This window comes from Oncorhynchus clarkii, chromosome 20, assembly GCF_045791955.1.
Source record: "Oncorhynchus clarkii lewisi isolate Uvic-CL-2024 chromosome 20, UVic_Ocla_1.0, whole genome shotgun sequence".
NCBI lineage: Eukaryota > Metazoa > Chordata > Actinopteri > Salmoniformes > Salmonidae > Oncorhynchus > Oncorhynchus clarkii.
Genome location: NC_092166.1, coordinates 40810990 through 40838457, shown reverse-complemented (window position 1 = coordinate 40838457; position 27468 = coordinate 40810990). Strand labels below are relative to the sequence as shown.

At 42.8% G+C, this 27468-nt stretch overlaps 1 protein-coding gene across 4 annotated transcripts in view; it reads right to left on the bottom strand.

Annotated features, from left to right (window-relative positions):
- LOC139376370 (rho GTPase-activating protein 12-like) overlaps positions 1-27468 on the bottom strand; it is a 139981-nt gene that overhangs the window by 10058 nt on the left and 102455 nt on the right. The window contains exons 3-10 of one of the 4 annotated variants that reach the window (XM_071118876.1): positions 15291-15434; positions 14892-15026; positions 8478-8687; positions 8220-8300; positions 7054-7188; positions 5718-5798; positions 5157-5218; positions 4646-4727 (exon numbers count right to left, since the gene is read on the bottom strand). In XM_071118876.1, the coding sequence (XP_070974977.1) occupies positions 4646-4727; positions 5157-5218; positions 5718-5798; positions 7054-7188; positions 8220-8300; positions 8478-8687; positions 14892-15026; positions 15291-15434 (930 nt within the window). The remainder of the gene's footprint in view (positions 1-4645; positions 4728-5156; positions 5219-5717; positions 5799-7053; positions 7189-8219; positions 8301-8477; positions 8688-14891; positions 15027-15290; positions 15435-27468) is intronic. The other 3 variants (XM_071118877.1, XM_071118878.1, XM_071118879.1) reach the window with 3 other exon arrangements.

Below are 27468 nucleotides of genomic sequence, written 5' to 3'. Positions count from 1 at the left end.
GTGATCTTAGGCTTGTGTGTGGCTGCTCGGCCAATGGAAACCCATTTCATAAAGCTTTCCAGAACAGTTCTTGTGCTGGCGTTGCTTCCAGAGGCAGTTTGGAACTCGGTAGTGAGCGTTGCAACAGAGGACAAATAATTGTTACGAGCTACGCGTTTCATCACTCGGGGGTCCCGCTCTGTGAGCTTGTGTGGCCTACCCCTTTGCGGCTGAACCGTTGATGCTAGACGTTTCAACTTCACAATAACAGCACTTACAGTTGACCAGGGCAGCACTAGCAGGGCATACATTTTATGAACTGACTTGTTGGAAAGGGGGCATCCTATGACAACGCTGTTGTCCTATGACACAACGTACAACGTTGAAAGTCACTGAGCTCTTATGTTAGGCCATTTTACTGCCAATGGTTGTCTATGGAGATGGCATGGCTGTGTGCAAAATGTTATATAACGGGTGTGGCGGAAATAGCCGAATCGACTAATTAGAAGGGGTGTCCATATACTTTTGTATATACAGTGAAGAAACACACACGACACCACAATGTGGTGTCAATGGAGCTTGTCAATCCCACTGTCAATTCAGTGTTTTTGGTGAGATATTACTGAGATAATGTGTCTAAGTTAGAGTTTGACATCTACTACTAAACAACAGGTGCATCATTGAGATTTTATATATATACACACACAGTCATTAAAACTAGTTTTTCAACCACTCCACAAATTTCTTGTTAACAAACTAGAGTTTTGGCAAGTCGGTTAGGACATCTACTTTGTGCATGACACAACAATTGTTAAAAGACAGATTATTTAACTTTTAACTCACTGTATCACAATTCTAGTGGGTCAGATATTTACATACACTATGTTGACTGTGCCTTTAAACAGTATGGAAAATTCCAGAAAAGGATGTCATGGCTTTAGAAGCTTCTGATAGGCTAATTGACATAATTTGAGTCAATTGGAGGTGTACCTGTGAATGTATTTCAAGGCCTACCTTCAAACTCAGTGCCTCATTGCTTGACATCATGGGAACATCAGAAGAAATCAGCCAAGACCTCAGCAAACATTTTTGAGACCTCCACAAGTCTAGTTCAACCTTGGGAGCAATTTCCAAACGCCTGAAGGTACCACGTTCATCTGTACAAACAATAGTATGCAAATATAACCACCATGGGACCACGCAGCCATCATACCGCTCAGGAAGGCGACGCATTCTGTCTCCAACAGATGAACGTACTTTGGTGTTAAAAGTGCAAATCAATCCCAGAACAGCAGCAAAGGAAGTGAAGATGCTGTGAAGATTCTGGAGGAAACGGGTACAAAAGTATCTATATTCACAGTAAAAAAAAGTCCTATATTGACATGAAAGGCCACTCAGCAAGGAAGACGCCACTTCTCCAAAACCGCCATAACAAAGCCAGACTACGGTTTACAACTGCACATGGGTACAAAGATCGTACTTTTTGGTGAAATGTCCTCTGGTCTGATGAAACAAAAATAGAACTGTTTGGCCATAATGACCATCATTATGTTTGGAGGAAAAAAGGGGAGGCTTGCAAGCCGAAGAACACCATCCCAACTGTGAAGCACGGGGGTGGCAGCATCATGTTGTGGGGGTGCTTTGCTGCAGGAGGGACTGGTGCACGAAATAATAATCCACATCATCATGAGGATCGAAAATTACGTAGATATATTGAAGCAACATCTCAAGACATCAGTCAGGAAGTTAAAGCTTGGTCGCAAATGGGTCTTCTAAGTGGACAATGACCCCAAGCATACTTCCAAAGTTGTGGCAAAATGTGTTAAGGACAACAAAGTCAAGGTATTGGAGTGGCCATCACAAAGCCCACAAAACCTCAATCCCATAGAAAATGTGTGGGCAGAACTGAAAAAGCGTGTGCAAGCAAGGAGGCCTATAAACCTGACTCAGTTACACCAGCTCTGGCAGGAGGAATGAGCCAAAATGTACTTATTGTAGGAAGCTTGTGGAAGGCTACCCAAAATGTTTGACCCAAGTTAAACAATTTAAAGGCAATGCTACCAAATACTAATTGAGTGTATGTAAACTTCTGACCCACTGGGAATGTGATGAAATAAATAAAAGCTGAAATAAATAATTCTCACTACTATTATTCTGGCATTTCACATTCTTAAAATAAAGTGGTGATCCTAACTGACCTAGACAGGGGATTTTGACTAGGAATAAATATCAGGAATTGTGAAAAACGGAGTTTAAATGTAGTTGGCTAAGGTGTATGTAAACTTCTGACTTCAACTGTACATATATATACAGTACCAGTCAAAAGTTTGGACACACCTACTCATTCAAGGGTTCTTCTTTATTTTGACTACTTCCTACATTGTAGAATAATAGTGAGGACATAAAAACTATGAAATAATCATGTAGCAACCAAAGAAGTGGTAAACAAATCAAAATATAATTATTTTCATGTCTTCACCATTGTTATTTATATATATATATATAAATACATTATTATATTATGACCTCTAAGTCCTCATTTGGACTAATCTTCCAAGAGTCCTTAAACATTAAAATACAATTTATAATACAAATCACATTTTCACAAACTCAGCAAAAAAATAAACGTCCTCTCACTGTCAACTGCGTTTATTTTCAGCAAACTTAACATGTATGTACAAACATAATAAGATTCAACAACAGACAAACTGAAGAAGTTCCACAGACATGTGACTAACAGAAATGGAATAAGGTGTCCCTGAACAAAGTAGGGGTCAAAATCAAAAGTAACATTCAGTATCTGGTGTGGCCACCAGCTGCATTAAGTACCGCAGCGCATCTTCTCCTCATGGACTGCACCAGATTTGCCAGTTCTTGCTGTGAGATGTTACCCCACTCTTCCACCAAGGAACCTGCAAGTTCCCGGACATTCCTCACCCTCCGATCCAACAGGTCACAGACGTGCTCAATGGGATTGAGATCCGGGCTCTTCGCTGGCCATGGCAGAACACTGACATTCCTGTCTTGCAGGAAATCATGCACAGAACGAGCCTTAAGGCTAGTGGCATTGTCTTGCTGGAGGGTCATGTCGGGATGAGCCTGCAGGAAAGTTACCACATGAGGGAGGAGGATGTCTTCCCTGTAACGCACAGCTTTGAGATTGCCTGCAATGACAACAAGCTCAGTCCGATGATACAGTGACACACCGTCCCAGACCATGACGGACACCTCCAAATCGATCCCGCTCCAGAGTACAGGCCTCGGTGTAACGCTCATTCCTTGGACGATAAACACGGATCCGACCATCCCCCCTGGTGAGACAAAACCGCAACTCGTCAGTGAAGAGCACTTTTTGCCAGTCCTGTCTGGTCCAGCGACGGTTGGTTTGTGCCCATAGGTGACGTTGTTGCCGTTGATGTCTGGTGAGCACCTACCTTACAACAGGCCTACAAGCCCTCAGTCCAGCCTCTCTCAGCCTATTGCGGACAGTCTGAGCACTGATGGAGGGATTGTGCGTTCCTGGTGTAACTCGGGCAGCTGTTGTTGCCATCCTGTACTTGTCCCGCAGGTGTGATGTTTGGATGTACCGATCATATGCAGGTCTTGTTACACATCTGCCACTGCGAGGACGATCAGCTGTCCGTCCTGTCTCCCTGTAGCGCAGCCTTAGGCGTCTCACAGTACGGACATTGCAATTTATTGCCCTGGCCACATCTGCAGTCCTCATGCCTCCCTGCAGCATGCCTAAGGCACATTCACGCAGATGAGCAGGGACCCTGAGCATCTTTCTTTTGGTGTTTTTCAGAGTCAGTAGAAAGGCCTCTTCAGTGTCCTAAGTTTTCATAACTGTGACCTTAATTGCTTACCGTCTGTAGCTGTTAGTGTCTTAATAACCATTCCACAGGTGCATGTTAATTGTTTATGGTTCATTGAACAAGCATGGGAAACAGTGTTTAAACCCTTTACAATGAAGATCTATGAAGTTATTTGGATTTTTACAAATTATCTCTGAAAGACAGGGTCCTGAAAAAGGGGCGTTTCTTTTTTTGCTGAGTTTCTAACACCCTGTTTAAAACAACAGACATACAGTAATACATATTGACCAGATAAATACTCTAGCAGTTTGAAAAGATAGATTGATTACTTCATCTACCATAGTCCTGCATAACTATCCAATTTATTATATTTAAATGGTTCTAAAGTATGGTTTGAATTTATATATTGAAAAGTTTCTGGTTTGCTCTGATAAAATTATTGAAATTCTTTATTACTCTAAATCGAAATGTTCTTTTAAGCATTTCTCTTTTCGGCCTATATACAGTAGTACACTACTTTAGACCAGACAGGGTGGGGCTTGACCACCGAGGAGTGCCTCCAGTTGCCTAACAGCGAGAGTAGCAGCTCAGCGAAGGAGGAGCCACCAAGGTACAATTGGCCGAGCGTCGTCCAGGTTAGGGTTTGGCTGGGGTAGGCAGTCAGTGTAAATCAGAATGTATTCTTAAATGACTTGCCTGGTTTAATAAAGGTTAAATAAAAAAAAAAGATTTAAAAAAAAAGTTATGTCTTGCTGTAGAGACAGATGGGTTAAATTGCCATGTCAGAGGATCTATTCCTGATGGTTTGAACACTCGAGTGTAGAGTACAGTAGCAGATTGACACTACTCACCCAGCTGGTCCCACCCCCCTGGCTTTTAGTGAATAGTAGCAAGGAGCCCCGAAGGACTGTCCAGGACGACGTCCAATTTTTCCTGTAAAAAAAAAACACACGCACACACACACACACACACACACACACACACACACACACACACACACACACACACACACACACACACACACACAGGCTGAGGCCACACAGAGACGTAATAAAGAAAACATCTGAATTTATCATTGTCAGTTTTTGTCTGTCAAAAGTTCAACTTAAGTCAACGTTTTTATTTTTTTGACAGACAATCATGCCAGTTGTCCGTCATCCATCAACGGATGACTCCCATTGAAAGACGATTGGCTCAAGCCGCAATTTCGGACACAAAATCTATTTTTGCTTTGGGGCAAAAACATCATTGATACATCTTATTTCAACTAAACCAAACACTCCACGTTGTGTTGCTTTGACCAGCAGCTTATCCATATGTGTCGGATATTCCTGCTCCTCTTCCTAAAACAGTACTACTCACCGTACTTTCTTGCCATGCTCAGTGATCTTGGTCACATTAAGAACACCACACTTCTCTGATGGCTGCAGAGAAACAGAGAGACACACATCATCATCACATGTAGACAGGGCCAGACACGACTGACAGGGGAAAAAACGCAATACACATTCTCTGTCACAAATTACACCCTATTTCCTATGTAGTCCACTACTTCTGACCAAAAGGCACACAGACATACAAAAAGCAGCCCAAACCAGAGAGACTGAAGGAAAGAGTAGACAAGAAAGTAGAAACTTTAGTATGACTGAAATCATGCAGTGAAACCACAGCAGGACAACACTTAATAGTTTCCCCACAGTCTAGTCTGTGATACAGGGTTACAGTCACCACCACTAGTCGCTTACAATACAGTCACCAGTAACAATTCAGGCACAACAAGTGACCAGAGTTTCTACAGATTTTCTACCATTTTCTATGAAAATTGATATCAGTCGACCACACAGTAGAATAGAAGACAGAAGAGGAGCACAAAGGGAAGGCCACACTTCAGGAGAGGGGAGAGAGAGAGAGGGGGATACTAACAGAGGTGGGGGGCTTGAGGGACGAGGGGTCTGAGGAGTCAGAGTCAGGAGAGCCGGGGACCTTGGGGCCCAACGCCGCATCCTAGTGATGAAAATGACAACACAGTCTAAGAACTACTGAGTACTTCAGAGGGATGTTCCAGAAAGCACGATCAATAAGTTAGCCAGCTAACTGTCCGAAATATTCTGAAATACCTGGCTTGAAATTAGCATGGTATAATTAAGTTGACAACTAACAACACATACCTGTATTCAAGATTATATTTGAAAATGAACCAGGAAATAACGAGATCTCCAGTATCTCCAGTATGTGACTGCTTTTCAATGACTGCTTTTTTTAATGATCCTGCTTTCTGCAACAGCCCCAGAGACAGCCGCAGAAGTAAACCAACACATGGTTACATTGACATGGATAGTTAAGGACAGATAGAGTTGTTGAACGTTGTCAAATATTCTTTCAAAATAACATAATTAAACCATGCAATTAATATATTTAGATTGAACCTCAAATCAAACTAACTGAGGGAAAGGAAAGGTTGATATCGCCATGCTTACATCGATACTAGATATATCATTGTAGATTATAGAAGTGATTATAGATTATATGATATATTATTATAGAAGTGATCAATGGGTCATCATTAAATGTCATATCGTTTTTCAGATAAATAGGAGTAATAATTAACAGGAGGAAGTGCACTCAGGGGTGGCAGCAAGTTCGGAACGTGATAGGCCTGATTGGATGAAGGCATCATTTGATTAGATGAAGGACAGTGATCATTCTCGCTCTCTGTGATTATCAAGCGAGGTGATTGGCTGCTGGGATTGGAGGGTGTAGAGGCACTGACTTTTGTCTGTCTGTAATGGTGGGGGCCAAAGCCTGTACGGAAACGCCTGTTGTTTTTGATGAGTCACTGCAGAGCAGAATCATGAGTCTACAACTACCCCCTCACATTCACATCATGATCGTGTTCGTGTTCCAAATGGCACCCTATCGGGGAGGCAGGTAGCCTAGTGGTTAGAGCGTTGGGCCAGTAACCGAAAGGTTTCTGGATCGAATCCCCAAGCTGACAAGGTAGAAATCTGTCGTTCTGCCCCTGAGCAAGGCAGTTATAACCCACTGTTCCTAGGCCGTCATTGTAAATAAGAATTTGTTCTTAACTGACTTGCCTAGCTAAATAAAAGTGAAATAAAATGTACTTTTGACCAGGGCCCTGGTGCCATTTTGGGACTCAATACCTTACATTCACATAATAAACAAACTCACTAGACAAGATACCCCAGAGACTAGAAATGTGACCTATAATGAAACTTACATTTTTGGGGGGGCATCTCACCTTGTCGTTGGTGTCTAGTGCGTAGGTGCTGTGTCTCCACTTGGTCAGGACGATGGGCTCTACATGCTTCCTGTCCAGACTGCGGCTCTTAGGGGTGTCTCCTCCGGCCGGCAGGGGAGGAAGGGAGTGGTTGTACTGCAGGCAGGCAGACACACACAGAGAGAGAGAGAGAGAGAGAGAGAGACAGAGAAGAGAGAGAGCAGAGAGCCGAGAGCAGAGAGAGCGAGACAGAGAAGAGAGAGAAGAGAGAGAGCAGAGAGCAGAGAGAGAGAGAGAGAGATGGGGATGGGGATGGGGACAAACATCATACAGAAGTACTAATAAACATTAACACTTTCAACGAGAAAGACAAACCTATATGAAACAAATAAGCGTAACTATGTTTGGGGACAAGCAACCAGTCCAAACTATTATACTAATGCTGTGTTCATAACCAACTGGGAAGGTGGAAATTATCAGGTGTGAAGTCCAGTTGGATGCATTCACGTGCTTTGAACTCATTGAGAAACGCAGACTGGATCCCAGGCTATGACGCAGCCGGCCGCGACCGGTAGACCCATGAGGCCACGCACAATTGGCCCAGCATCATACGGGTTAGGGGAGGGTTTGGCCGGCCGGGATGTCCTTGTCCCATCGCACTCTAGCAACTCGTGGTGGGCCGGGCGCATGCACGCTGACACGGTCGCCAGTTGTACGGTGTTTCCTCCGACACATTGGAGCGGCTGGTTTCCGGGTTAAGCAAGCAGTGTGTTAAGAAGCAGTGTCGCTTGGCAGGGTCATGTTTCGGAGGATGCGTGACCTTCGTCTCTCCTGAGTCCGTACGGGAGTTGGAGCGATGGGACAAGACTGTAACTACCAATTGGATACCATGAAATGGCCAACAAGCTGGTAATGGCCAACAAGCTGCGTCAACCATAAAAGTACAGCTAACATGTCTGTAAAAAAAACATATGCTGTTGCATTTAACTACAGAAAACGCTGTTATGGAGATCATTTCCTTGGTAAGTGACGTCAGAGGTCACCATGTGGGAGATGTCGGAGCTCAGGGATGACAGACGAGTTCCCCACTAGTAATTACCAGTTGGAGGTGCATTCAAGTAGATTTTTTCCCACTTGGTTATGAACGCAGGGTAAACTGGAGGTAGTGTACTTGTCCTGGGCCATACCTTGGGCAGCTTCCATTCAGATCTTGAGCCGTCAGCACTGTAGTAGTAGGGTCGGCCCTGTTCATCAACATGCTTAATCCACTGGACGGACACACACACACACACACACACACACACACACACACACAACACTAGATGAGCATCACTGACACACTAAAAAAGCACCTAGTGTGGTGCAGTGGTCCGGTCTAAGTGTAATATAGAGAAGAACTCAGAGGCCATGACAGTGAAGACAGACACAGAGAGAGTCCCCAGTACCTTCTCATTAGTATAGTCACTAACATACAGAGTGTGTCCATGCTCATCCAGCTCTTCTGACCAACCTCGAGGCGGGGAGCCATACTGGCTGTCTGATTGGCTAGAATACGTGCTGTGGCAGTTGTCCTCCAACGACAGAGGCTGGAAGCGACCAATGGCGAGCGAGAGGAGAGGAAGGAAGGATGGGGAGAAAGAGAGAGGCAGAGTTGTCTATGATTAGGGGGAAACGGAAGAGGGAGAGAGGTGGGGAGGCAGAGAGAAAGAGACAGAGAGAAGGAGAGAGAAAGAAATAGAGAGAAAAAGAGAGAGAGAAGGACCAATCACCATTGCGTTGTCTATGCATAGAGAATAGAAAGCACCAATCACGATTAACCACAGTCAGAGCTACAGTATAGAGGTCACAGTCACCCACAATGTACAGCCAAGAACACTGCAGTCACTCACAGCATAGCACCAATCCTTTGAAATCTTTCAAATACTTTAAGCATTTGCTCTAGCCTGCCTTGAGTGCCAGATGAGAGGGGTTTACAGTTGTGGGACTATTCTATAGGTCCATTAAAACCCCCTAGAGTCTGCCTGAGGCTGGGTTTTTACTAAGCTAAAATATGGAATTGTTTTTAGAGGGTCATACCAAGGATTATTTAGCCATTTGTTTTTAAATTTTTAGGACCACTGTAGGTATAAAATAATATATATAAAAAAAGTATTTGATGAAACATTGAATTGGGCCTCACTGCCATTAGCCCATAGAAACGCATTGAATAACTTTGTTTTTATTTATTTAAAAAAAATAATAATTTAACCTTTATTTAACTGGGCAAGTCAGTTAAGAACAAATTATTATTTACAATGAAGGCCTACCATGGAACAGTAGGTTAACTGCTTTGTTCAGGGGCAGAACGACAGATTTTTACCTTGTCAGCTCTGGGATTCAATCCAGCAACTGGCCCAACACTCCAACCACTAGACTACACTTGGCCAAGTGCAACTTCGCTCTCTACAGCTTGGCAGCTGCGGGAGTGGGAGATGCCCGTGTGCTTTGTGGTTTACTAGATCTTTTTTTCTGCAGTTTTCTTGAAGATCACTCCGCGACCCACATGCTACCCCAGGGCAGTGATTGGGGACATTGCCCTGGAGACCGTCTTTTGGATGGGACGTTAAGCGGGTATCCTGACTCTCTGTGGTCACTAAAGATCCCATGGCATTTATATAAGAGTAGGGATGTTAACCCCGGTGTGGCTAAATTCAATCTGGCCCTCATACCATCATGGCCACCTAATCATCCCCAACTTCAAATTGGCTCATTTATCCCCCTCCTCTCCCCTATAACTATTCTCCAGGTCATTGCTGTAAATGAGAATGTGTTTTCAGTTTAACTTACCTGGTAAAATAAGGGTTAAATAACATTTGCAACTATTGAATATGAATCAAGTGAATTATTATCAGAACCCAAATTAATTCACCAAAGATTCTCCCGTTTCTATGACGAATTTTACACCTCTGATTGTAAATCCACACCAAGCCAGATCGAGTCATTTTTAAAAGACATAAGAATCCGGCCTGCTGAGAGCCCAAATCTCTCTCCATGAACTGCAAAGGGCATTGGATAACATGAATAAAGGCAAATCACCTGGTTGTGACTGTATTCCTCCTGAGGTCTATTTAAAATTTTAGAACCAATTAGGTCCACTGTTACTTGAAATGATGAACACAGCCGTTCAAAGGTTCATTTGGAAGGGATGTAAATACAGCATTCATTTTGCTTTTATATAAAAAAAAAAGTAAGGACTCCGCCCAGTGCTCTCACTATCACCCTCTATCTTTGATTAACACAGATATTAAACTATTTTCAAAAATGTTGTCTTCCCGTCTTGAAACTTACTTACCCAAATTGGTACATCTTGACCAAAAAAGGTTTGTTAAACAACGATTACCTTCAGGTAACCTCTGTCGTCTATTACATATCGTACATGCTTCATCAGGAACCAAAGATCATTGGGCAGATCAACAGTATCTCTCGACGCAGAAAAAGCTGATGTTAGCGATCATATCTTTGGCTGGTTTTGGAACATATGGGACTTGGCTCCAAATTCATTCATATGATTAAAATACTATATGCCAATCCCTCAGCCATAGTAATAACAGGCAATATCTGCTCTGTTCCGTTCAAAATAACTACTAGTAGCTGGCAAGGTGATCCCATCTCGATGGAGGACTCTCTCTCTCTACTTATGGAACCCGATGGAGGACTCTCTCTCTCTACTTATGGAACCCGATGGAGGACTCTCTCTCTCTCTACTTATGGAACCCGATGGAGGACTCTCTCTCTCTCTACTTATGGAACCCGATGGAGGACTCTCTCTCTCTCTACTTATGGAACCCGATGGAGGACTCTCTCTCTCTCTACTTATGGAACCCGATGGAGGACTCTCTCTCTACTTATGGAACCCGATGGAGGACTCTCTCTCTACTTATAGAACCCGATGGAGGACTCTCTCTCTACTTATGGAACCCGATGGAGGACTCTCTCTCTCTACTTATGGAACCCGATGGAGGACTCTCTCTCTACTTATGGAACCCGATGGAGGACTCTCTCTCTACTTATGGAACCCGATGGAGGACTCTCTCTCTACTTATGGAACCCGATGGAGGACTCTCTCTCTCTACTTATGGAACCCGATGGAGGACTCTCTCTCTCTACTTATGGAACCCGATGGAGGACTCTCTCTCTCTACTTATGGAACCCGATGGAGGACTCTCTCTCTCTACTTATGGAACCCGATGGAGGACTCTCTCTCTCTACTTATGGAACCCGATGGAGGACTCTCTCTCTACTTATGGAACCCCAATTGTTTCCCCATTTGAAACATTTGGGAATAGATGCAGTACATTTCCTTCCTTAGATAAAACCATTGCCAGAAACTTTAACAGAACGCTCAAATCAATTCAGCCCAACCTCAGTAGATGGACTAATATCCCAGTTGCTGTAACCGGCAGAATATCTATTGTCAAAATGAATATAATATCAGGGCTGAATTTCTGTTATTCAATGCTTCCCTCGTCTCACCCTTCTGGCTATTGGGATACAATCCTTAGTGCGGTTTCAAAATGTATATAGCAAGGTAATTAAGCCCGGATAAAATTAACAAACTCGCAAAGAGGAAAATAACAATCTGTACCAAACTTTAAAATGGTATTTCCAGGCTCTAGCTTGTTGGCCCATCCTAAATAGGTTTAGTCATGATTCTTCTGCACCCTGGCTGAGTATAGAGAGAAATATGGTCTCCTATATCCCTGGAAGAGGTGTTCTTCACTGAAATATCACTTAAATAATGTAAACAACGCTTTGGTCCTATTATTGCTCACATCATTTATATTTGTCACAAAATTGAAATACAGTGTAACTGGGAATCAAAATGTCATGCCCATATGCCATATTACACCATAATGTATTAAATTAATAGTTTTCCTCGTCAATCTACACACAATACCTCATAAGGACAAAGTGAAATCCGGTTTTTAGAGATGTTTGCAAATGTATTACAAATAAAAAACAGAAATACCTTTGCTATGAGACTCAATATTGAACTCCTGTTTCCACTGATCATCCTTTAGATGTTTCTACAACTTGATTGGAGTCCACCTGTTGTAAATTCAATTGATTGGACATGATTTGGAAAGGCACACACCTGTCAATATGAGGTCCCACAGTTGACAGTGCATGTCAGAGCAAAAAACCAAGCCATGAGGTCGAAGGAATTGTCCGTAGAGCTCAGAGACAGGATTGTGTCAAGGTACAGATCTGGGGAGGGTACCCAAACCTTTCTGCAGCATTGAATGTCCCCAAATACACATTGGCCTTCATCATTCTTAAATGGAAGAAGTTTGGAACCACCAAGACTCTTCCTAGAGCTGGCCGCCGTGCCAAACTGAGCAATCCAGGGAGAAGGAACTTGGTCAGGGAGGTGACCAAAAACCCAGTTCCTCTGTGAAGATGGGAGAACCTTCTAGAAGGACAACCATCTCTGAAGCACTCCACCGGATCAGGCCTTTATTGCAGAGTGGCCACTCTTCAGTAAAAGGCACATGACAGCCCACATGGAGTTTGCCAAAGGACACCCAAAGGACTCTCAGATCATGAGAAACAAGATTATCTGGTCTGATGAAACCAAGATTTGGCCTAAATGCCAAGCGCCACGTCTGGAGGAAACCTGGCACCATCCCTATGGTGAATCATGGTGTTGGCATCTGCTGCAGGGACTGGGAGACTAGTCAGGATTGAGGGAAAGATGAACAGAGCAAAGTGCAAAGAGAACCTTGATGAAAACCTGCTCCAGAGCGCTCAGGACCTCAGACCGGGGCGAAGGTTCAACTTTCGAACAGGACAACGACCCTAAGCACACAGTCATGACAATGCAGGAGTGGCTTCGGGACAAGTCTTTGAATGTCCTTGAGTGGCCCAATCGAACATCTCTGGAGAGACCTGAAAATAGCTGTGCAGCAACACTTCCAACCAACCTGACAGAGCTTGAGAGGATTTGCAAAGAAGAATGGGAGAAACTCCCCAAAGCTTGTAGCATCATACCCAAGAAGACTCAAGATTGTAATTGCTGCCAAAGTTGCTTTGACAAAGTACTGAGTAAAGGGTATGAATACTTAAGTAAATGTGATATTTCCATTTCCACCTGTTTTTGCTTTTCTCATTATGGGGTATTGTGTGTAGATTGATGAGGGAAAAAAATGATTAATCCATTTTAGAATAAGGCTGTAACCTAACAAAATGTGGAAAAGGTCAAGGGGTCTGAATAGTTTCCGAACGCACTATATAGAAGAGCAAGCCATTAAAAAAGTATTGTCCACAGATCTAATTGAATCTTACCAACCCTTTAACTGGAATATAATATGGAAAAATATGACATTGGCATCCCATAATAGGAACCATCAGTTTATACACTAAGTTTGTTCACAGACTGTATTTAACACCGAGGAAACGTTTTACGATGAAATTGGCCCCAACTCCCACCTCTTCACTGTGTCCCCTAAATCAGGTAGACACATTCCTCCATATGATGTGTGAATGCTTCTGGAGCAAAGTTACAAAATTCATTTAGAAGTGCATGAATGTAAACATCCATGCTTTGCTACTATTATGTTACATAACAATAATAGCTCTCTGAATCTCTCAATCAATCAGAGACGATTGCACTGCAGCAATTGAGGCCTGGAGGGGTGGGAAACACTGTTTCTAGGAGTGTGTGTGTGTGTGTGTGTGTGGGGGGGGGGGGGGTTGGCTGTGTATTATCACTGAATGAATCGCGATGAGTACAGACCCACAAATAACATAACTGCTAACCTCCACTGTTATTGTAATGGTGAGGGGTATGATATTTGTGCATCTGTAACTTTCGCACTCATCTTTATCCTAAATTAATTCAAGACTATCCGTAATCATGGTAGCATCTACATTAATGTAGAAGTGTTAAGAAGCATTTTATTCTTATTTATAATAAAAGTGACTCCAAAATGACGATACATTACTTACTATTCAATTGATAATTGGCACAAAAGAATAGGAAAAACAACTAAAACAAACAGGAAATGCATCAAACAAGTTTGTAGTCACAAGCTTGAGGTAATCATTGCGTGCTAGCAATATGGGAACAAATACTAAACTTGTCCCAATACTTTTGGTAACCTAAAATGGGGGGACTTTGTACAAAAAGTGCTGTAATTTCTAAACGGTTCACCCGATATGGATGAAAATATTGTCTGTACTTTAACCTCATAGTCATTGTATCATTTCAAAGCCAAAGTGCTGGAGTACAGAGATAAAACAAAACATTTGTCACTGTGCCAATATCTCTAGCTGAAACAGACAGATTTTGATAGATTTTGTCATGATAATTATATTTCTGCGCACAGACAAATCAAATCAAACTTCGACTCTAGCCAGGCAAACTCAATCAAGCACATATAAAAAAAAAAATTGTTGCATGATTTCAGTATTTGAACACAGGTCTGAAAAGCACAGAGAGCCAGAGATCCCATACAGTATTTCACTGAGCCCTGCTCTAAACATTGTGACCAGGTGTTGAGAGTTAGACATGAAAATTTAAATACTGCAGTGACATAACCCACAAGAGTCACAGTTTAAGGAACACTGAGCGCTTCTCGCCAAAAGATGGCAGTGTGGTGTTCTACAAACCACTCCAAAAGATAACTGTGATACTGCCAGAATCCAGCAGTGATTCTTTCTGTCAAATGTGTTTGGATGGGCTTATGAGAGTACAAGCACATACCCCATTAGTGTTCATGCATGTGTTTGCATTTGCTTGTGTCTGTGCCTGAATGTGTGTTTGAGTAAGTATGTGTGTGTGTTTCCAATATACAGTATATGTCCCAGTATCTACGTACCTCTGCCTCCCCAGTGCCTTTGCTGTGAGTCTCCCCTCGGCTGCTGCTACCACTGCTAGCGTCCTTGGCTCGGGGGGGCTTCCATGTCCGCTCCTGGGTGGCGCGGTTGAAGTAGTAGTGTCTGCCGTTCTGGTCCTTGGAATTTAATTGAATTTAAAATCTTGAATTGTCCATTAAAATATTTCATAAAGAAATGGACATTTGTCTGGTGGTTAAAAAAAGTTAAATGACAAAGAAACGTAGGCCAGGCACCATGATATAGGCTTGTATCCCAAATGGCACCCTATTCCTTATATAGCTGGGCAATGGTGAAGAGAAGTGCACTAAATAGGGAACCATTTGGACGGCATTCTTAGATGATACATAAGTTACAATACACGACACAGTGACAGTACAGACCTTGTGTGTCTCCCAGTCCCCCAGGACATGCAGTGGGGAGCTGGAGGGGTTGGGAGGTAGGCTCGACCGAGAGATCTTCAGCTCCTGAAGGTTAGAGTAGACAGGAGACTCTGGTCTACCACCCTGACCCGATGGAGAGACAGTCTGGAGCAGAGGGAAAGAGCGAGAGAGGTGTTGTTGAATGGCTTGTTTAATAGAGACAGTGGAGGAGAGATGAGGGAGTGAAAGAACGAGCTTCCGCAAACCAACAGTAGAGTCCGGCGATAGCAAGTGAAGGAAAGTTCCCCTTTTGCATACAGCTGACCTTCGTTATGTTGAGGTTGGGTCCTTTATAGAAAGGGCCAGGGGCCTCATTTATCAATATTGCGTAGAAACTATTCTAAAATCCTACTTAATTGAATTGAATGTTCGCAGGCATAGAAAAAGTGATTTATCAAACAATCCAACGTGCATTATAAGCAAGTCGATAGGAGATGACCATTGATATATACCAATTGTTCTTAGCCTTAGTATTTGTGTTTGACCTTGGCAATATGCATTGCGAAACGCCCCTCAATGACCATATATAGTTGAAGTCGGAAGTTTACATACACCTTAGCCAAATACATTTAAACTCAGTTTTTCACAATTCCTGACATTTAATCCTAGTAAAAATTCCCCGTCTTAGGTCAGTTAGGATCACCACTATATTTTAAGAATGTGAAATGTCAGAATAATAGTAGAGAGAATTATTTATTTCAGCTTTTATTTATTTCATCACATTCCCAGTGGGTCAGAAGATTACATACACTCAATTAGCATTTGGTAGCATTGCCTTTAAAACTGTTTAACTTGAGTCAAACATTTCGGGTAGCCTTCCACAAGCTTCCCACAATAAGTTGGTTGAATTTTGACCCATCCCTCCTGACAGAGTTGGTGTAACTGAGTCAGGTTTGTAGGCCTCCTTGCTCGCACAAGCCTTTTCAGTTCTGCCCACACATTTTCTATAGGATTGAGGTCAGGGCTTTGTGATGGCCACTCCAATACCTTGACTTTGTTGTCCTTAAGCCATTTTTCCACAACTTCGGAAGTATGCTTGGGGTCATTGTCCATTTGGAAAAGCCATTTGCGACCAACGTCTTGAGATGTTGCTTTAATATATCCACATAACTTTCCTTCCTCAAGACGCCATCTATTTTTGTTTCATCAGACCAGAGGACATTTCTCCAAAAAGTATGATCTTTGGCCCCATAAGCATTTGCAAACCGTAGTCTGTCTTTTTTATGGTGGTTTTGGAGCAGGGACTTCTTCCTTGCTGAGCGGCGTTTCAGGTTATGTCGATATAGGACTCGTTTTACTGTGGATATAGACACTTTTGTACCCGTTTCCTCCAGCATCTTCAAAAGGTCCTTTGCTGTTGTTCTTGGATTGATTTGCAATTTTCGCAGCAAAGTACGTTCATCTCTAGGAGACAGAACGTGTCTCCTTCCTGAGTGGTATGACGGCTGCGTGGTCCCAAGGTGTTTATACTTGCATACTATTGTTTGTACAGATGAACGTGGAACCTTCAGGCGTTTGGAAACTGCTCCCAGGGATGACCCAGACGTGTGGACGTCTACCATTTTTTTCTGAGGTCTTGGCTGATTTCTTTAGATTTTCCCATGATGTCAAGGAAAGAGGCACTGAGTTTGAAGATAGGCCTTGAAAGGCACAGGTACACCTCCAATTGACTCAAATGATGTCAATTAGCCTATCAGAAGCTTCTAAAACCATGACATCTTTTTATGGAATTTTCCAAGCTGTTTAAAGGCACAGTCAACTTAGTGTATGTACACTTCTGACCCACTGGAATTGTGATAGTGAATTATAAATTAAATAATCTCTCTGTAAACAATTGGTGGAAAAATGACCTGTGTCATGCACAAAGTAGATGTCCTAACCGACTTGCCAAAACTGTATTTTGTTAACAAGAAATGTGTGGAGTGGTTGAAAAACGAGTTTTAATGACTCCAACCTAAGTGTATGTAAACTTCTGACTTCAACTGTATGGTCAAAATCATCACTTTAAAGCATGTGGGAAAATACAATGCTGTAACATGAAATACATTGGTGCAACCCAAAATCTTTCCGAGACTGAAATAGAGATGCATGTGTCAGAGGTTGAGTACAACCAAAAGGTTTTATTTGGCTCACTCAGTTGTGGCTTGACCAGTGAAAATAAAAACAGCTACGAAGACAGGATCTTTAGGACAATTCAAGTTGTTTTCGCAATGGCAAATATACTTCAAAATGAGTAGGCAACACTCACCAATAAGCCATCCATCCTCAAAAGCTCCCTCATTCTTGTATTTATGCCAACATTGCTGTTCTGCAGAATGAATGAGTTGTGTGTTCCACCTGGCCACCTCGACACCACATTCAACAGCGTCTTTTGTGCATCACATCACCTATCACCTGCACATTAAGTGAGTGGAAGCCTTTTCTGTTCACATAGTTGAACTCAATTTGGGATGGGGATTTCATGGCGATATGGGTGCCGTCTATTGCGTTGTTTATATTTGGAAAAGAAACCCCTCTTGGCTTCAACCTGTTGTGCGAAGGTGTACGGAAATTGTATGTAACTGTTCATTTTGCTGATGATTGCATCCAAAACATCGGCTCATCGAGGGCTGTGAGGTGCCGATCGGGAAAACTCCCACTGAAAAGTGCCCGTTGCTAAATACCAGAGGGTGGATAGCACTCGGATGTGCACCGGAATAGCATGCGTTTGCTTTTCTAAAGTAGGTTTTAAATCCCTGCAAAAATCCTATAAGATTAGTTTTACGAAAGCGATATCTGATGAGCCAATCTGTACTTTCTGCAAAAAAAAGTCCTATCTGTCTCAAAAAAATGCGCTCTGCGAACAGATCAACATCAGCCATCTCTCATTCGATTTCCCATTAACTCAGTCTTTTATAGTATTTCAAGATTGTTTCCACTTTCACATGGGCCTCTAATTTAACAAATTAATATACTTTACATGGATTATTATCATAACAAATTAAATGTGGTCTCATATGAAATAGCCTGTCGACATGTTACATGAATTCACAATGGAAATATAATAAATCTAAGAATGATGTAATTATTACTCTTACAATTTCGACACAGTGGTCCTTCCTTTAAAAATTGCGTCATATTGCAGCACAGCACAGACTATCCTTTTGTATATTAATGGAGGTGTGAATGTTTCAGTCTCTTAAATATAACCATTCATTCAGAAGGTTAAACCCATTGGTCTTAGGCCTGCAGTAAATGAAATGACCAGGTTTGTTTTTCATTAGGTTATAATAATCCGTGTCTTCTGGGAATGTTAAAAAGTCCAACAGTTATGAGTGGAGTAAGAAATTTGTCTGTCAGATGTATTCAAATCAACCAATGTCAGCCTTTTAAATGCTTTATTATCCAAATGTTGAAAGTGCGTGTGGGAGACGGAGAGGAACAAAATGGTGTAGTTTGAGGCCATGTGGTGGAGAGTGATGAGGACACTGGAGATAGGTGTGTGAGCAGGTGGGTCTGGGCAAGTGTGATGTAGTTGTTTGTGTATGTTTTGTATTGTCTAAAAATGTAAAATAAAATCTTAAATAAATAAGCTTCTGATTATTCATTATGAATAGGATTTATTCAATTTATTTTGTTTACATTCTTCAATGTAACCATAATGTCACAAAACATTTGAACACACACAACAGCAGCAGATTAACTTGGTCAAAACATTTCTTTATTAAAGACTATCAGAAAGAACGTTGGTACTTAATTATTTTGGTCCAAAGCCACAAATGAGTGAGTCACTCAGCTTTATGCTGACAAATCCACGCTGGACTTTTTCATTCAGTTTCTTCATCACATCCGCAAAGAAGGACTCCGTGTTTCAGAAACTCACTTTATATAGAGGAGCTATCACTCTTTAACACTGTGGTAAATAAAGTCAGTTTGCTAATTAGAATTATTTCTGTCTGTTTTTAGGGGGATAGAAACCAAAAGCCCAAGGGTAATTGCACTATTGTACTTACCCAAGTACTCTCTTAACTCCAGGACTACCGCCAGCAATTGTTGTTGTTATTGCCTGATGCAGGACTCTAGTGGCAGAGAAGAGAGTGTCTCGGACTGAAACATTCACACCTCCATTAATTTACGAAAGACAGTCAATTTGTGCCCCAGTTTAGACTACCGGTAGATCAGCGTTCTAACTCCCCCTTGTGATAGTGTGGTGCAATGACAGAATGACGCAATTTACCAAACAGTCGCAGCATAAGCTCTAAACTTTTAAAGGAAGAACCAGTGTATTTTCCCCACTCACGAGGCTATGCTTGAAAAGCAGTTCCCTTACTCCACCACTTGGCAACATGTGTATGCATGGTCATGGCTATGTGCAAATTTACACACACTCTCAAGCAAACCTTCATATTGATAAATATCACACTTTGCGTAGAGATGCTCCCCCGCATGGTTTACGCACATATTTGTGCCCATGCCCGATTGATAAATGAGGCCCCGGGAGTTTTTCTGGACAAATGGTTGGTTCCCTACTAGGCAACCCCTAGAATATATAAAGTGTTTATCAGAGGAGCATTTATGAAATGACATATAAATGAAACTGTTCCAAATGGAACTTCTCTCAAAATGTGTCTCTCTAAACCACAATGGGATTGGCATTGGCCTACAGGTAAACACTCGGCTGACCAGTATTTATTATCCAACCACCAAAACCATGCTAAAGTAAATAACAGTAAACCGAAAGGGAAAAGCCGGAAGGAAGGGAAAAGAGGGAAGAAGTCAGCCGAGAAAGGAAACACTAAAATGTATTTTGTACATTGACCTACAACCGGTGGCGTTGACTTGGTTTAGTTGGTTACATAAATCATTTAGAAGGAAGGCCCTCAGCAACTGCAGTAAATACAGAAGTGAAACTGTGTTATGTCTCACAAGGGTCTGAGTGAGAGGACTAACTGGTGTCTCCAAGTGACCACACACCTCTCCATAGTGTGCACATTTTAATGACATTACAAGGGTCTGAGTGAGAGGACTAACTGGTGTCTCCAAGTGACTACACACCTCTCCATAGTGTGCACATTTCAATGTCATTACAAGGGTCTGAGTGAGAGGACTAACTAGTGTCTCCAAGTGACCACACACCTCTTCATAGTGTGCACATTTCAATGTCATTTCAATGCACTTTAACGACTCAAAGAAGATTCTGCAACTATAAAGTGTTGGTTTTTCTTAACTCTCCTAGCGCATCACACAATAACTGTTGTTAACACAACCCTGCATCAACACCATCACACAATAACTGTTGTTAACACAACCCTGCATCAACACCATCACACAATAACTGTTGTTAACACAACCCTGCATCAACACCATCACACAATAACTGTTGTTAACACAACCCTGCATCAACACCATCACACAATAACTGTTGTTAACACAACCCTGCATCAACACCATCACACAATAACTGTTGTTAACACAACCCTGCATCAACACCATCACACAATAACTGTTGTTAACACAACCCTGCATCAACACCATCACACAATAACTGTTGTTAACACAACCCTGCATCAACACCATCACACAATAACTGTTGTTAACACAACCCTGCATCAACACCATCACACAATAACTGTTGTTAACACAACCCTGCATCAACACCATCACACAATAACTGTTGTTAACACAACCCTGCATCAACACCATCACACAATAACTGTTGTTAACACAACCAACCCTGCATCAACACCATCACACAATAACTGTTGTTAACACAACCCTGCATCAACACCATCACACAATAACTGTTGTTAACACAACCCTGCATCAACACCATCACACAATAACTGTTGTTAACACAACCCTGCATCAACACCATCACACAATAACTGTTGTTAACACAACCCTGCATCAACACCATCACACAATAACTGTTGTTAACACAACCCTGCATCAACACCATCACACAATAACTGTTGTTAACACAACCCTGCATCAACACCATCACACAATAACTGTTGTTAACACAACCCTGCATCAACACCATCACACAATAACTGTTGTTAACACAACCCTGCATCAACACCATCACACAATAACTGTTGTTAACACAACCCTGCATCAACACCATCACACAATAACTGTTGTTAACACAACCCTGCATCAACACCATCACACAATAACTGTTGTTAACACAACCCTGCATCAACACCATCACACAATAACTGTTGTTAACACAACCCTGCATCAACACCATCACACAATAACTGTTGTTAACACAACCCTGCATCAACACCATCACACAATAACTGTTGTTAACACAACCCTGCATCAACACCATCACACAATAACTGTTGTTAACACAACCCTGCATCAACACCATCACACAATAACTGTTGTTAACACAACCCTGCATCAACACCATCACACAATAACTGTTGTTAACACAACCCTGCATCAACACCATCACACAATAACTGTTGTTAACACAACCCTGCATCAACACCATCACACAATAACTGTTGTTAACACAACCCTGCATCAACACCATCACACAATAACTGTTGTTAACACAACCCTGCATCAACACCATCACACAATAACTGTTGTTAACACAACCCTGCATCAACACCATCACACAATAACTGTTGTTAACACAACCCTGCATCAACACCATCACACAATAACTGTTGTTAACACAACCCTGCATAAACACCGTCACACAATAACTGTTGTTAACACAACCCTGCATCAACACCATCACACAATAACTGTTGTTAACACAACCCTGCATCAACACCATCACACAATAACTGTTGTTAACACAACCCTGCATCAACACCATCACACAATAACTGTTGTTAACACAACCCTGCATCAACACCATAACACAATAACTGTTGTTAACACAACCCTGCATCAACACCATCACACAATAACTGTTGTTAACACAACCCTGCATCAACACCATCACACAATAACTGTTGTTAACACAACCCTGCATCAACACCATCACACAATAACTGTTGTTAACACAACCCTGCATAAACACCGTCACACAATAACTGTTGTTAACACAACCCTGCATCAACACCATCACACAATAACTGTTGTTAACACAACCCTGCATCAACACCATCACACAATAACTGTTGTTAACACAACCCTGCATCAACACCATAACAATAACTGTTGTTAATAACTGTTGTTAACACAACCCTGCATCAACACCATCACACAATAACTGTTGTTAACACAACCCTGCATCAACACCATCACACAATAACTGTTGTTAACACAACCCTGCATCAACACCATCACACAATAACTGTTGTTAACACAACCCTGCATCAACACCATCACACAATAACTGTTGTTAACACAACCCTGCATCAACACCATCACACAATAACTGTTGTTAACACAACCCTGCATCAACACCATCACACAAGAACTGTTAACACAATCCAAAAATGGTCTATTATAAATCTAAATCTGGGTCAGGTGAGCAACATTTGAAAGCTTGTTCTGTTGCCAACATGACTAGCTATTCAATCAAATACGATATTACAGTGTTAGGCTAACCCAGGCTATGACGCCATGTCGTCTTGTAAAACTGTACATCAAACATAGTGATCATCAACAGTGTATATGACATGAGTTTTATTACATGGAAATGTAAAGTACACATTTGGACTCAAGAGTGTTTGGCAGTATTTATTATAATCCTCAATGTCTAAACTTTCAAAATACATTTGCATTTTCCTCACTCACTCAACAAACGGGAGGGCAGGGAGCTCAAGTTCAGAACGGCTGTCAACAAAACCCATACAGCACTGTTTAGCACAGAGCCTGAGGTCTGACGTCATGTCTAGCATGTTACTGTACAGCCACTAGGTTCAAATGTAGTCTTTTATCAGTGCCTAAATATGTCATTTTCAACCCGTATATGGGAACGAGTGTAAAGGCTCTCATAGCTCTCTGGTCCTAATTGACCCCTCAGGAAGCCACGCTGCTCTCTGTCCAACCATCCAGTGTGTGTGTGTGTGTGTGTGTTCTCTAAGGGGAGGTCCTGTCTGACTCTGCCATTAAGCATCAGTTAAATAGAATCCTCATTTGATCAGCCACAAAACCATAGGAACACTCCACTCTCTCAGCCAGACAGAACATCATCATTCATCTGCAGTGTTTGTGTGTGTAATTTCACTGTAGGGAATAATGGTGGTTAGGAAACTCCCAACTAAGCCTTCCCCGCCCTTCTTCTGAGGTGACAGTTATGTTTTTAAAATCGTCAATGTTATGTCGTCAGTTATGTTTTTAAATCATCAAATCAACTAGTCTACACTTTCATATTACCCTGATATCCCACCTCATATGACACTCATATGACTGATCCAGGATGTGTTCTTAAGGGTAAAGGTATTTGAACAAACAGTAGCAGAGTTTGCAGTTGGGTACAGTAGTTGTAGACTGGTCCATAGAGCCCTGGTTAAAAGTAGTGCACTATATAGGGAATAGGATGACATTTGGGACACACATAGGTTCATTTATGTTTTTACTCCATGTCATCAGTCGTATTGTATGGAGCCCACCAGCTGGTGGACAGATGGACATCTGGGAGCATGGAGACTGACTGGACAGATTGGGCTCTGGATCAATGCTCTCTCAGTCTCAACCCTGAAGTACACAATGGGACCACAGGACCGGGGGACATAGAATGGTTTCCTAAATGGCACCCTATTCCCTAGAATACGCACTACTTTTTGACCAGGGCCCATAGAGCTTTGGTCAAAAGCATTGGACTTTATTGGGAATATGGTGCCATTTGAGATGCAGCCATTGGGTGACTCAATAGTGCTCCCTTGCGAAACAGACGTGTTCAATGAAATGATCAGACAATTATACTGTAATTCCACACCTCAGTAGCTTCAGTTTATCTGCTGTACAGTGATAGAGCTACTGAAATCCCAGAGCGAACACACACAAAGTCATTTGAAAGAATGAATGACTGTACCCTTGCAGCACGCCACAGCACTGTCCGCAGTGCAGCCAATTATGCAGCATCTCTCACTATCACTGTGATTTAGGAGCAGACGGGATAAACAATGAGCACATTCCAAATCTCCTAATTACAGCCTAGGCTGAGGGCTGCTGGGGGCTGATGCAGCTAATTCCAGATAGGAGATCTGCAGGGGTCTTTCTCTCACCCTCTGTGTGTGTGTGTCTCTGTGTCAGCCTTTCTCTCAGTTTCTCTACTTCTGTTTCTCTCTCTCTCCCTCCCACTCTCTATTTCCCTCCTTCTCCAGCTCTCTCGCTCTCTTTTCTGCCAGCGGGGCTGTTGCTGCATACTGAGTGGGCCACTCTCACCCTCTGGCTGCTGCTAACCCAACCACAGTCACACACTCAGGGAGAGAGGGAGGAAGAGAAAGAAAGAGACAGGGACAGAGACATGGGGAGAGGGAGAGAGAAAAAGAGAGAGAGAGGAGAGAGAGGGAGGAGGAGATTGGTCCAACAGTGACAGTGAATATATTAGCTTAATATTAGACTGCCCTGGCCAGCTTGGCTGCCAGACTTCATATTTATCTTGTATATATATATAAAAATAAAGGGAACACTTAAACAACACAATGTAACTCCAAGTCAATCACACTTCTGTGAAATCAAACTGTCCACTTAGGAAGCAACACTGATTGACAATAAATTTCACATGCTGTTGTGCAAATGGAATAGACAACAGGTGGAAATTATAGGCAATTAGCAAGACACCCCCAATAAAGGAGTGGTTCTGCAGGTGGTGACCACAGACCACTTCTCAGTTCCTATGCTTCCTGGCTGATGTTTTGGTCACTTTTCAATGCTGGCGGTGCTTTCACTCTAGTGGTAGCATGAGACGGAGTCTACAACCCACACAAGTGGCTCAGGTAGTGCAGCTCATCCAGGATGGCACATCAATGCGAGCTTTGGCAAGAAGGTTTGCTGTGTCTGTCAGCGTAGTGTCCAGAGCATGGAGGCGCTACCAGGAGACAGTGGAGGAGACGTGGAGGAGGCCGCAGGAGGGCAACAACCCAGCAGCAGGACCGCTACCTCCGCCTTTGTGCAAGGAGGAGCAGGAGGAGCACTGCCAGAGCCCTGCAAAATGACCTCCAGCAGGCCACAAATGTGCATGTGTCTGCTCAAACGGTCAGAAACAGACTCCATGAGGTTGGTACGAGGGCCCGACATCCACAGGTGGGGGTTCTGCTTATACAGCCCAACACCGTGCAGTACGTTTGGCATTTGCCAGAGAACACCAAGAGTGGCAAATTCGCCACTGGCGCCCTGTGCTCTTCACAGATGAAAGCAGGTTCACACTGAGCACGTGACAGACGTGACAGAGTCTGGAGACGCCGTGAAGAACGTTCTGCTGCCTGCAACATCCTCCAGCATGACCGGTTTGGCGGTGGGTCAGTCATGGTGTGGAGTGGCATTTCTTTGGGGGGCCGCACAGCCCTCCATGTGCTCGCCAGAGGTAGCCTGACTGCCATTAGGTACCGAGATGAGATCCTCAGACCCCTTGTGAGACCATATGCTGGTGCGGTTGGCCCTGGGTTCCTCCTAATGCAAGACAATGCTAGACCTCATGTGGCTAGAATGTGTCAGCAGTTCCTGCAAGAGGAAGGCATTGATGCTATGGACCGCCCGTTCCCCAGAATTGAATCCAATTGAGCACATCTGGGACATCATGTCTCACTCCATCCACCAACGCCACGTTGCACCACAGACTGTCCAGGAGTTGGCGGATGCTTTAGTCCAGGTTTGGGAGGAGATCCCTCAGGAGACCATCCGCCACCTCATCAGGAGCATGCCCAGGCGTTGTAGGGAGGTCATACAGGCACGTGGAGGCCACACACACTACTGAGCCACATTTTTACTTGTTTTAAGGACATTACATCAAAGTTGGATCAGCCTGTAGTGTGGTTTTCCACTTAAATTTTGAGTGTAACTACTAATCCAGACCTCCATGGGTTGATAAATTTGATTTCCATTGATCATTTTTGTGTGATTTTGTTGTCAGCACATTCAACTATGTAAAGAAAAAAGTATTTAATACGAATATTTAATTCATTCAGATCTAGGATGTGTTATTTTAGTGTTCCCTTTATTTTTTTGAGCAGTGTATATATAAATCCTTCCATTTTATCACATTAATAGACCATCAGGATAAAAGCATATCATCTACTTTTGAGTATAAATCCAAACAATGTTGACACTACAGAGAAAGTTGATCACAGGATCAATTTTAGAATGGGAGTAACTTGGACCCAATAGTTCATATGCAGATTCATGAGATGGCAGTCTCTCTCTGCACAGGAATCTAATAGGTCTGTGAGGGAGGAGGGAAGGGGGAGGGGGGCAGGACTAGAAAAACACAACCCCAATGCTGCACAGCAACCTGCTCTACTGCATATCAGTGAGAGTGCACAAACTAACATACATAAGTGTTACAGGTTTACCTAAATCACACATAAGCATACACACAAAAGCAAGGTAAGTACACATATGTACACACACATATCCTGTCCCCTTTACTTCTTCCTCATTCACACAGAGAGCTGGATTTGATTGCACAGGCAAAAATAGTAACCCAAGTACTGTACTAACACCACCTCTCCTTGTCACCTACCTACTGTAACTCCACCTCTCCTCATCTTATCTACTGTAACACCACCTCTCCTCGTCCCCTACCTACTGTAAGACCACCTCTCCTCGTCCCCTACCTACTGTAACACCACCTCTCCTCGTCCCCTACCTGCTGTAACACCACCTCTCCTCGTCCCCTACCTACTGTAAAACCACCTCTCCTCGTCCCCTACCTACTGTAACACCACCTCTCCTCGTCCCCTACCTACTGTAACACCACCTCTCCTCATCCCCTACCTACTGTAACACCACCTCTCCCCGTCCCCTACCTACTGTAACACCACCTCTCCTCATCCCCTACCTAATGTAACACCACCTCTCCTCGTCTCCTACCTACTGTAACACCACCTCTCCTCGTCCCCTACCTACTGTAACACCACCTCTCCTTGTCCCCTACCTACTGTAACACTACCTCTCCTCGTCCTCTACCTACTGTAACTCCACCTCATCTCATCCTCTACCTAACCTACTGTAACACTACCTC